The following is a 12,886-nucleotide window of genomic DNA, read 5'->3' on the forward strand; positions in this document are numbered from 1 at the left end:
GATCCATTTTCGTAACAAAGAGTGCCAGAAGCTGTTTGAAGTCAAATGCACTGTTTCTGAATACTTGCAAACAGCAAGGCGATAAGAATGGGCAAAAATTCCCAACCATCTTCAGTGGCCACGGAGAGCACCAACGAAAGACAAATATCTAATTCCCCGTTGCATAATGACTTTACCTTTGCAAACAATGTCAATGTTTCGGGAAGCGTATGGTCCAAAGATTTTTCATGCTCGAATGTTTCAAAAGGAAGTAACATTACGGTTTTACAGGAGAGGCAAAAACCACAAAATCATGTCAAAAAACAAAATGATCATGCCCGCGTATAAATAAACAGATTGTAAGAATTAAGCAGCAGGAGATTTGTCGGTATAACTCTATATGAAAGCTGATGGCAGCATGATCAGTTTGAACAATCATGCAAGCCCATTGTTCAACTTCAATCGTGTACGAAGTTCAATCGTGATGCATTCATAATCACCACAATCTGAATTTTTCTGGAACTTTTTTTTCCAGAGCTCATCACTCCTCTATCTCCAAACAAAAGGAGAGAGATGCATCTCACAAGTTAGTACCATGAAAAACACCATCATATTAATAAAAGATTTCAAGTGCAAGCTGAAGAAGAGAGCAAGCTCGAATAAGTATTACTTGCAGCTCAAACAAGGATAGACTGAACATTCATCAGAATCATGGAGCACACCCAAGACCAAATGAACTGGGGGACAAGGGCTACACAGACTAACAAAACTGAACTTGAATTTGCTTATTGTGAATTGCAAATTCAAGCAAGAGATGAGCTCCTGAAGATAATTAATTGAGAAAGAGCGAGGCTCGAGAAATCAAGGTAACATTAGAGACCAGTAATCCAGTGCAACAGATGACACAAATTGCAAGCTACAGCCTGACTACCACCTGTTCTGCTGAGCTTTTCTTGACAACTCCTCTTGAGCACAGCTCGTTTAACAACTCCAAAGCCTCCTTAGCTAAACCTTCATTAGCTATGCCTTCAATGAGAATGGTGTATGAAACTTCAGTGGGTTTACATCCCTTAGATATCATATAAGCCAGGAAGTCAATTGCACGATCAGTCTGTTGAGCCTTGCACAGTCCAAACATGATAGAGTTGTAGGTGAAAGCATTGGGTTTGACCCCAAATCCTTCCACATCATGAAAAAACTTGATTGCTTCTTCAACCTTTCCTTCTCTACTAAGCCCAGCAATAAGTGAGGAATAGGTGATGACATCAGGCTTCAAACCCTTTCCACGCATCTCATGCAGTAGTTCTACAGCTTGATCTGTTTTCCCCACCTTTGAGAGCCCATCAATCACAGTATTGTAGGTGATTAAAACAGGTGAGCACCCTTTACTACTTAGCTGATTAAGTAGCTCAACTGCAGCATCAACCTTCCCATCTTTACATAAAGCTGTGAGCATAGTATTATAGGTCACAATATCAGGATAACAGCCTCTAGACACCATTATCTCCAAATACTGAATTGCCCTGTCCATCTTCTTTTCTTTGCAAAAGCCATGGAGCAATGGATTGTAGCTCAAGGAATTTGGAGTGCATCCATGCGTTGGCATCTTCTCCAATATGTCAATTGCTCGACCTAGTAAACCCTTACGGCACAAGAAATTAATTAAGATATTGAAAGTAACAACACTGGGAGAACAACCTTTACGAACCATTTCAGTCAGTAGTTTCTCTGCATCCATCCACCTGCCTGTGCTACACATGCTACGCAAAATAATATTATGAGTAATGACATTAGGCTGGGATCCATATGATGGCATGCTGTTTAAGAACTTGATAGCTTCGTCCAATCTCCCTTCCTTGCACATCCCATTGACAAGAACATTATATGTAACCACATCCGGTTTGCATCCTCTGCTTCCCATCTCATCTAAGAGCTTCATGGCCTGTCCAACCCCACTTTCTGCACAAGTCGCCTCAATCAGTATAGTGTATGTAATCACATCTGGATAACACTCCTTTTCCAGCTGTCGATCAAGAACTTCCATTGCTTGCTTCAACTTCCCACTATCACACAAGGTACGCAAGATCGTATTATACGTAACAACATCTGGGGCAACACTCATCCGGTCCAAAACCCTTAAAGCATTATCAATCTCTCCCGCCTTGCAATACCCACTAATCAATACATTATAAGTTATAACATCTGGAACCGCTCCAGAATCCTCTATTATCTCCATGATCCGAGTCGCCTTCCTAGTCTTTCCAATCTTACAAAATCCTCGAATTAGGCTCGTGGAAGCAATTATATCCGGAATCTCCCCACGATAGACCATGTTTTCAAGAAACCTAAAACCCTCTTCTAATTCCCCATTTCTGACCAATTTACGAAGATGATTATTGCTCTCAAATTCCTCAATAGAACTCGAAGAAACGTGTCCATTTCCCATATGCCCGTTTAGAGGCTTGTCGAGATTTTGCAATTTACCATTGGAACGAAAAGTTTCGACTCCCGAAACGGCAAAAACCCTACTCTTCCTTAACTTTCTAAACCCCACATGGACTTTCCTGCTTGAACCATCATTACCCCTAATTCTAGCTCCAGCAAAGCTACTTCTTCTAGTGGTGTATCTATTGAAGTACTGAAATGAGCGAAGCCCTTCATGGGTATGACTTGTAGGTACTATCAAATCCATAACCTGAACTACTAGTATAGAACAACCAATAAAACTCAAAAACTCATACTACGAACAAAACAAGTTCGAGAACCCAGATGAAAATGAACTTTATACAGTGCTTTCAAAGGTTGAGGCGAATTTGGAATGAGACGATAAGGAGCTTACCGCGAGAGTTACAATGTTTTAGGTGAGAAGGTTTTGTGTCCGCCGCTTCTTGCTGCTTATCCAGTCTGTGTCTGCTTCTGGGTTCCGCATGCGAATATGAGTGTGAAAGATGGAAAGTGTTTTTCGTCGGCTAATGAGGCCTGGAATTTATTTAGGTGGATTGGGATAAAAGAAAAAGGGTTCCGGATTTTCAAGGGTCCAATGAAAAAGGATGGCAGGCCTGCGGGTTACAGCCCGTCAATTTAACGTGTTTTTCTTCTTCGGCTTAACGGCATTTCTCCTAGTCCATGAGGAATTGCATCCTTGGCGCATGTAACCCAATGATTCTGATTAAGGCAGTCGCGTCCTCAAGGTTTTGGCTCGGAGAATCGGCCCTTCCATCCAAATCCGTTAACTTGAAACATCAAATTTGAATTAAAGTAGTTTGTAGGACACTTGTCAATATTTTATTGGTTAATTTTGAGGTGACAATCGATAATTGAGCGAAGAGTGCTTGCATACAATAAATTCAAAGCGAGCACATGACAAATAAATATCGGTCCACGTTAATAAATTACATTACAAAGTAATAAAAAATAACGTAATTACAAAAAAAAAGGAATATGAAAAGACGGCAGCAGCAGCAATATATATATAAATAAAATTAACACTAGAAAAAGGAAAAAACAATGCTAGAAAAGGGAAAAAATAATGTTAAAAGTTATAGTTATAAATAGGGGTGATTATTTTCGGTTTGGTTTGATTTTTATTAAAAAAAATAATTAAACTAAAATTTAAAAAAAAAACCTAAACCGGTTCAAACCGACCGGTTTCGGTTCGGTTTTTTAGGACAAAAACTCGTTCAAACTGGTTTGGCTCGGTTTTTTTCCAGTTTGGCTCGAATTTTTTTCAATTCGATTTTTTCGGTTTTAGGCTTATAAAACCGAAACCGAATCGAATCGGCTAATTTTTCAAAATTTTAATCTGTTTTTTTTACAGTTTGATTTTTTTGATTATTTTTTTTCTGATTTTCTTGATTTTTTGATTTTTTTCTTACCTCTAATTATAAAAAATATGATGTAATTTATCACATAAAAAAAAGAAAAAGAGAGAAAGATGGCGAGGGTCGAGAGAATAAGCACTTGAATTACTATTTTTGAAAGACACGCTATATATTCAAGGAAAATCAACACTAGAAAAATAATAAAATAATGATAGAAAAAGAAGAAAAAAAATTAATGTTTAAAGTTATAGTTATAAAGAGTAGAACGTAATCCTCACATGAAGTATTAAAAAAAGAGACAGGGATGGGAGATAGAGAGAATAAGCACTTGATTAAACATAAAAGGGTGGATTTTTTTATTTTTTTTTTCTTTTCTTTTCTTTTCTAATAACTCAAATTAATAATATTCTTTTAACATTCAATCCAATCAACACAATTCCACAAAATACACTTGATAAACATCTCAATTATCCATAACACTATTTCTATATGCATTGGTTTAAAGTCCTGACCATGGTATGATTAACCTCTTCTATTAATTTATAAAATTAAACTTTTACCCATTAATTATTCATGTTTATTGTCGTTAATCATCCACAATTCGAACCCTAATATAAAAATCATTATCAATATTTCACCCTACACAAAACCTCACAAAGTAAGTAATTTAGGCGAGTTTATTACCTTCCTATATAAAGAAAATGAAGGATTAAAAGCTTAGAAAACCCACCTATTTCACTTTTCTTTCTTCCTTATTTTTCTCCTCCAATGTCGTGACCTCCTAGGAAGAATTCCTTTTTGTTCTTCAATTTTACTTGCCCAATCTTCTTTTAACACCCATTGATCAATTAATTTATCTCTCTTTTATGTCTATGGGAAGATTTTTTTCAAGGTTTTTCTTATAATTTTTCCTTTCTTTCTCTTCCCTCGTTTGGCCAACCACCATGGCCTTAGAAATGTTAATTATTCTATTTATTTTATCAAATTTTCACTTATTACATTATTGGTCAAAGTTCTCGTTAATTGAACATTACCCTCACAAGTTTCCTTTCATTTAATTCAAAATTAACTTAGCAAGTCAAATTAATTTTCACTTCTCTATTATTAGTTATTTTAGTACTTTTATTCTACGTTTGCAATCTCTCTAATATTTATAACACTTAAAGACTTATATTAGATTTCACAATTATCAACATCACTTTAGTATGAGATCTAAATCAACCTAATGTTTACGTTTCAAAACAAGTGGGTTTCTATATTTTTTTGGCATTTTCAACTTTGATATCCCTTGTAAATTAGACATTTGATGATATCTTTCATGTAAATATCATCTACATATTGGTTCTAAAATGCATTACAGATATACATAAGTTTTAATTCAACGATGAACCTTGTAATACAGTGAATTCTTAAAATGCCATCGTTTAACTACAACAATACATTCATATTTGTCTATGAATATTTGTCCAGTCTCTAATTCATCACTCGATAAGTATGAATGCCTATGACTCATAACCTAGTTATTTGTATTTGTATTGGGTATGTCTACTCACAACCTTAAATTCAAGAGTATGAGGGGTCACAAATTAATTTAGTGGCTTAACTATCTCAAAATCCTCATCTTACCCTCTTCCTCAACTCTATCAATGTGATGGTCATCTTCGTTCATACTTGATTCAAATTCTTCGTAATAATATGAAGCAATGTTTATACTCAGTCGAGGTTCTATATCAACAATTTATTATGTCAATGTTTGGTTCTTTTCATTACCACCTAACATAGATGGACCAACTATATGTGATATTTATGTGGTTCTTTAAATGTTATTGGAACCCGAGTCAACTCCACACTAGATGACTTTCCTCATATGTGTGTGTCGCGGGGGGCGCGACGTTGTCTGGCGACGGCGAGGGCTTTCTGTCGTGCCTCATGTTATGGGGTGTTGTGTATTGGGAAGGGTTTTTGGATTTAATCATAAAATTATGATTAATGTTTAGGAGTCGCCACCTAGTATTATGGTCACTAGGAACCTATGGTCTGCGAGAGTCTGAGTAAGGGACTGTTTGTGTAGGGGGAAGACGCATCACCCCCAGTGCACCCTACCTAAGGTAAGCTGCATTGTTGTTTGATTGTTTTTTCTAAGTCAAGTTTCTATTCGTTGGTCTTTTCTAAGGCTCAAGGCAGATCTCTCTTCATGAGAGTCTCTACCTTATCAGGTTAAATCCTAACCATTCTAAAGTCTGAATTTTAGTATCGCATTTTTACACTTTGTATCTTTAATACTTGAGGGTGTACTTTATTGTGTAATTTTACACCTCACTAATATTAAAGTCTACATTTGGGTCCTAAAAAAAAGATTGGAGAAATATTCTTGACATGTTGGCCAAATCCTAATGGATAATCATAAACTAGTTACGATATCCATTTTTTAAAAGATGAAAAAGATGCAATTTTTGTTTTTTTATGAAAAATATGCTTGGAAAAATTTTAGGATTTGGCCATATGCATGAAAAAAATATTTTTTTTTGTTTTTGAAAAGGGAAATTGATTTAAAATTTTTTGAGATTTTTTTTGAAAATGTTTTGATTTTTTTTTGAAATATTTTGGAAAAAACCGGGTATTTTAATACCGGATTTGTATTTTACAGTGTAAATATACAACCCGATGTTATGCAAAATTGGTAGAAAAATATTTGAGAAAATCACATTTAAAAAAAAATTATTTTTGAAAATTTTTGAATTTTTTTTAAATAAATATAGTCCATTGCATGAACAGTGGACGTGAATTATAATTCACGTCCATTGTTCACTCAGTGAACAGAGGCAGCGAAGAAGAAGAAGAAGGGGAAGGGGAGAGAGGGCGGACAACCTTGCGTGGCGGTGGTATGGCCGAGGATGACGGTGTGCTGTCGGTGATTGCAACGGCGGTGGAGTTGGCTGTCTGAGTTGGCTGGAGCGGTTGTAGCTGAAAGAGGAAGAAAAGGAAGAAATCTGCAGAGGGGGGAAGGAAAAGAGGAAGGAGAGGAGAGAGACGTAGTGACTTCTCTACCACTAGAGAACCATCTGTTGGTGCAGGAGAAAGGTTTTCGTGGGGTGTTCAACAACGGAGGAAGAAAGAAGAAGAAGCAGAAGAAGAAAATCTGCAGCGGGGAGAGGGAAGACCTCGCGGTGGCTACGCCTATCGCCAGTGAGGATTTGAGTTTATGGGAAGGCTGAGACGTCGTCTGTTGGTGGAGGAGGAATGTTTCTGCGGGGTCTCCAAGGGCTGAAGAAGCAGCGGGGAGAGAGAGAGAAGAGAGAACGTTGGCTGGAAGAAAAACAGGGGAGAAGCTGATTTTTAGCTTATTTTGGACCCGATTTTCTCCTCCCTCATGCCATCAAATCCACCTCTATTTATAGGCGGTGGAAGAGGATAATCTTGTCTACATTGGAGAAAAAATTCAGCCCTTGATTCAGATAGGAAGGATCCCAACCGTTGTCTCAAAGTAGACATGGTGCACTGTCAAATTGTCAAATCTGCAGCTGTAGGCTGCCTGAGTTGGCCTTTTTGGGGTGGTGCCATGTCCGTTCATTTGCCAGTGAGCCGGTGAAGACCATACCCCGACATAAAGGGATGTCTGGGGATCAGTTTCATGCATGTTTTGGCAAATTTGGTGGACGTTAGATACATTAAATGCAGCTGCAAAGTAGGTAACCGGACCAGCTATTTCAGAGATTTAAAGAAGAAGATGAACAATACCAAAATTCTGATTTAGACCAAAGTTCATTTCAGTCCTTCCTCTTTAAATTTGATTTAATTGCACCTATAATTGACCATAAAACTTCAATTTTCTTACGATTTTGCCCCTGATTTTGTCAAATGAACCCCCATAGTTGGCCACCTGTTGCAGAATGGTTCTTGGCTGTGAAGTTTGTCAATTTAACCCTTAATTGACCTCAAAACTTCAATTTTCTTGCAATTTGGCCCCTAATTTCAATCAATTAACTTGGTAAAAATTAAATTTGGTCTCTTAAAATTACAATCTTCTTAATTAAGCCCAAATTAGGCTCCCAAACTTAATTTTTCACCAATTAAGCCCCAAATAAAATTAATTTGACCCATTTAAAAGTATAATTAAGTCCTTGCACTTAATTAAATCCTTCAATTTGACCCAAATTAATTTTTAAACATAATTAAAATTTAATTTGGCTCATGATTAAATCAAATTGGCCTATTAAATATTTAATTATGTCCTTAGACTTAATTTTTATGCAAATTCATCCAATAATCATTTAATTTAACTTTGAATTTGCATTTTTTTCCATTTTTGGGCATAATGGGGTACAATTAGGTCTTGAATTTTCTTCAAAAATTGCAGCTTAATTTCTCCCTATTTTTGTAGTCCTCTTTAATCTGCTTTCTCCACATTGCCAGCCTTTATTTTATTTTTTTGATTTTTATTTTAAAAAAAGGTGATTTTTTAGGAATAACTCAAAATTAGGTTATGACAGTGTGTATTATTGAAGTAGAGCTCTTGCATATTCATTCCACTAATACTTGCAAACCCAAATATTGAATTCACACTTCAACCGTTATGAATGGGTATACCGACGTAACAAGATAGACTAACCCTGATTTGCCTCATCCTCCAAGTAATCTCAACTTCAATTTTCAACATATTCCAGCCAAGTCAATCATATAATATCATAGATAACTTGATAAGAGACATATCTAATATAACAATTAAGAACTCAATACTTTCTCCATTATAAGTGTTATCATTGTTGTTGTTAATAATAGTACCACCATAGAAGCATAGTATTCAGATATTGCCAGACATTTTGTCAAACACCACAACAAAACTCAAACCTAAATTATCAATATTATATTGTTAATCAAGACACATAATTTATCAACAAAACCTTAGTTATAATATAATCAATGAAAACCTACAAATAAAAATATTATAACAAATTTATCAACCCAGTTAATGTATTTCATAGTTAAATAACATATTTTATATCTAACTCAACCAAACCCCTAATTTAACCTAAAAACCCTAACTATAACCTTAATTAACATTCAAAAACAACGTAAAATGATTGATTTTCTTTAAAAACAACAGAATTAACAACTCAAATCAATATATTTTATAGTTAGTTAAAAATCCTTAATTCTAAACCCTAGTATTTTTTTAAATCAATAATTAACAAGATTTATATCAAATTAATAAAGGGTAAATGTGTAATACACATCTGAGTATTGAATATGAATAGTGATAGTGATTGGTGGTGGCGATAACAATCGAATCTTGGTGAGAGACCTTCAGGTGGAGAGAAAGACACCTAACTTACGATGGAAAGTGAGGTAAGTGGTCTCACGGTGGATGTAAAGGTGTTTTAAGGTTGAGGGAGAGAGAAATGGCTATCAATAATGGTGGGTGTGGGTGATGACTATAGGGAGAGAGAAAGAAAATTAGGAGTAAAATAGGAGGAAACTGAGGCTAGGGGTTTAAAATTATTTGAAGTATTTTGTTTGGGTTGTGGTATTTTACTATGTTTTTTTACTATAAAAAAAGACATTATTCACACTCTTGCATTTCACTTTGGACCTACTCGACCATTTTTTTCTTTTCATTTTAGTCCTTGAGCTTTATTTTTAACTAATTGCATCTTTTGGGGGGCTAAATTGAAGCCTAATTGCTTTAAATTTGTTGGGCACGAACAAGATTAAAAGAAATTGGACAAAAGTGAAAAACACAAGGGAGAAGGAGGGCGGTTTAAAAAATGGCATAAAAATTCACTCTAGTTCTCATACTTTTCACATTGTAAAGTTCTAGTCCTTTGATTTTTTAAAAACTTAATTTTAGTTCAAAACTTTATTTTTCTTATTTTTTTAGTTTAAAATTTGAGTGAGGAGAGATAAAGTCTATTTTGATGTTAATAAGTTCCGTGTAATAAGGAGAGTTTATCCTAAGTGTTCTTAACCCTTCAATCTACCTTATATGGTAGATTTGATCTCAACAAATTTTTATAGTTTTGAGTTGATTTTAGTTATTTCTTTCGTTTTTTTCCAAGTTTTTAGGCCATATATGGGTTTGAAGCCATATATAGACTTTTTGTTTGAAATTTAGAAAAATACAAGTGACACGTCTCCTGTGTTTATTTCTTTTAAAAAAATTTAAGGTAACTTAAATGTCATTTGTACCATTACCAAATAAAAATATAAGAGCACACATGCGCAGGGCTACCATTTTAAAATGAGCCAAATTTAACAACACCTAATATCTCTTTTTTTTTATTGATACCTTTTTTAATATTTATTTTTTTTAAATAACTTTTAAATTTATATTTAAATTAATATCTATTTTCTCTGATTTTTAATTGTTTATTTAATATTTTTTTAAGTTCATGTACATGACCCACCCATGCCTTTCCAAAAACATATATGATAATACGTCCCATTAAACTAGCAAAATTTAAATTTTATGGGGCAAAATAAGTTAAACTCAAAATTTTAGCCCCCTAAAAAACTTTTTCTAGTTTTTTTTGTTTCATTGGTTATTTATTTTTTTTCCTTTCTGATTTCATCTTTAAGTGTTGGATTCTTATTGAATTTTTTTTTTAGTTTTTATAAATTGTTATGATGTTTTTTAATAAAATAAAATATATTATTATTTTTATTTAGTTTACCAATACACTTATTTCTTTTTTTTTTTTATTATAAGGTATTCTTTATGTGTAACCTAAATTTTTTTTCTCTCTCTTTAATTTTATTAAATCACTTTTTTTATGCATGGTTTTTTTATTGTTGCTTTATTAAATAAAACATTTGTTCTAATAAATAATGTTATTAGATGCAATCAAATTTATAAACATATGTTTTGAGAATAAATATTCACATCCATATCTATCTCTTAACTTTTTATTTTATTATTTGGTTAAATATCATTTGATTTTTATATAAAATGATATTATTGTTTTTTTTAATTTGCACAACTTTATATAATATTTTTTTTCTTTAATTTTATTCAATCGATTTAATGTGTTTCTATTTCTATCATCACTTGATTAAATAAAAAAATTAATTATATCTAGCAAATAACATATGTTATTAATTCAAATATCTTGATCTACATCTATCTCTAGATTTTTTTAATTTTATCTTTAGTTATATTAATGATTTTTTATTAGCACAAATAACTCTCAATTTATTTAATTAAATATACCTAAATTTTTTTTAATTTGTGCTTAGGATTTTAAAAATATATATATTGAAAAAACCTGTATTTTATTTTAAAAAAACAATATATTCAAAGTAGACTGAGATCAGATGAAATAGGTAGTTGCTATATAGTTTGATATTCACGTGACAAAAATAAATATGATATACACGTACCTGTTCTTATCTCTTTTAATGGATGACAGGTTTCTCTAGAAAGAAAAAAAGTACTCTTCTTTTCACTTCATCCTTGCAAAACATCTGGACTACGGGGTACAGAGAGTAACCTCACTTTGCTCAAATCATAAAATATCTCATGCCCTTTAGGATATTTTAATGCAAAAAATAAGGTCGAATAATAGAACAAAAGTATACTGGTGGACACGTGTCTGTGACAGGCGGTAGAGTGCCCGATACCTACAAAAGAAAGAATAGAAACATGAGCCTATAAGATTCGAGTTTTTTAAAAAACTAAATTGGAGGTTAGGACAGCTACGTGTTCTTTTTTTATTAGTTCAGAGAGACACTGTACGACCTCATCCTTCAAGAGACGTACCTGATCATCGTGGCTGATTACAAGCGTGACACGTAATTTCGGTTGTTTGCCCAATTATCTTTCGCTTTGGCACTTGAATTGCCTACCTGCGTCAGCTACACGCTTCTCTAAACGGCTTGAAAACAGCGGCTTCCTAGTTAAGGCTCTTGACTGTTGGGCGTTGGCTTGCATTTTTTATCTTTCTTTTCTTTTAATGTTTTTGATCCTACAAATCAAAAATTCATTTTGTTAATCGTATATTCAGAAAGGAAAGCACAATTAGAAAATTTTCAGAGAATCTAGAAATAAAATATTTTTTTAATTTTCTATTTAAAAATATAAATTTCAAGTCTATAATGATTTTTTAACTCTAAAAAAGTACTTATAATTATCTTATAATTCAAAATTAGAAAAGAAATTGATGACAAAATATAATTTTTAATCCATTCTTTAACTATTCAAAATATTTTGTGAATTCATCATCTTTCAATCTCACTTCCACGTGTATTTAATTATTATATGTTTGATGTGTGATTTTTTAAAAAAGATTTAAAATTTCCCACGCTAAAATAATAAAAATAAAAGCAAGTTTTTCATATAAAAAATTGAAAAGGTTACATATCAAATATATACAATAATGTTAACATTTAATATACATAAGATTTTCATACGCCTTGAATTTCTTTTGTGTAATCGATAAAGAAATATTTAATTTATTAATAGTTTTGAATCAAAACTAATTATAATGTCCTGTAAAAGCTTAATAAAAACAGCATTTATTTAGTTATTTATATCATTAGTTAATCTTTTATTTAATCATCATATATTATAAAATTATCTCAAACTATTGATTTAAACACCTTTATTTTATGTAATTTTGCATTCAAGTTTCTATTAAAACATAAATATTATTTTCTTAAAATTTATTTATCAATTAAATTTCTTATAATCTCATTTTCATAACACAAGTTTTCAAATCATCATAATAAATAAAATAAAATAAAATCTAGAAACATTGAATTATACCTAGCCTTGTGCACATCATAAAATGCGCTGAGAAGAAAAGCGGACTGAACTAATGTGCTGGTCACAGTTTTAAAAAAAAAAAAGCATTTGTCCCCGAAGCGGAGAAAAGCCAATCTAGGAGCATCCGAACCTTAATATATTTGAATTTGTTTTTATTTTATTTTTATTTTTAGAAAAAAAAAGAATGTAAATACTAAATAGTACCGGATTATTTGATTTCATGATAGATCGGGTGGGGGCATCCCTGATCTACCCTCCTATTACCTCACACTATAAAAAGTTTTATTATTCCACAGATATTTTCGTCCCCCACACCCCCCCCCCC

General features: G+C 32.8%; 1 protein-coding gene across 1 annotated transcript; it reads right to left on the reverse strand.

Moving 5' to 3' along the window:
* Positions 1 to 570: 570 nt before the first annotated feature.
* Positions 571 to 2,951, reverse strand: LOC133692304 (pentatricopeptide repeat-containing protein At1g09900). Its single transcript, XM_062113144.1, has one exon. The coding sequence runs from the start codon at positions 2,669 to 2,671 to the stop codon at positions 896 to 898; it is 1,776 nt and encodes a 591-aa protein (XP_061969128.1). The 5' UTR covers positions 2,672 to 2,951; the 3' UTR covers positions 571 to 895.
* Positions 2,952 to 12,886: the final 9,935 nt, after the last annotated feature.

The sequence above is a fragment of the Populus nigra genome, chromosome 4, assembly GCF_951802175.1.
Source record: "Populus nigra chromosome 4, ddPopNigr1.1, whole genome shotgun sequence".
Taxonomy (NCBI): domain Eukaryota; kingdom Viridiplantae; phylum Streptophyta; class Magnoliopsida; order Malpighiales; family Salicaceae; genus Populus; species Populus nigra.

What these genes read in the sequence shown, in the direction of transcription:
- LOC133692304 (XM_062113144.1), bottom strand. Translation starts at nt 2,671, where the DNA reads ATGGATTTGATAGTACCTACAAGTCATACCCATGAAGGGCTTCGCTCA.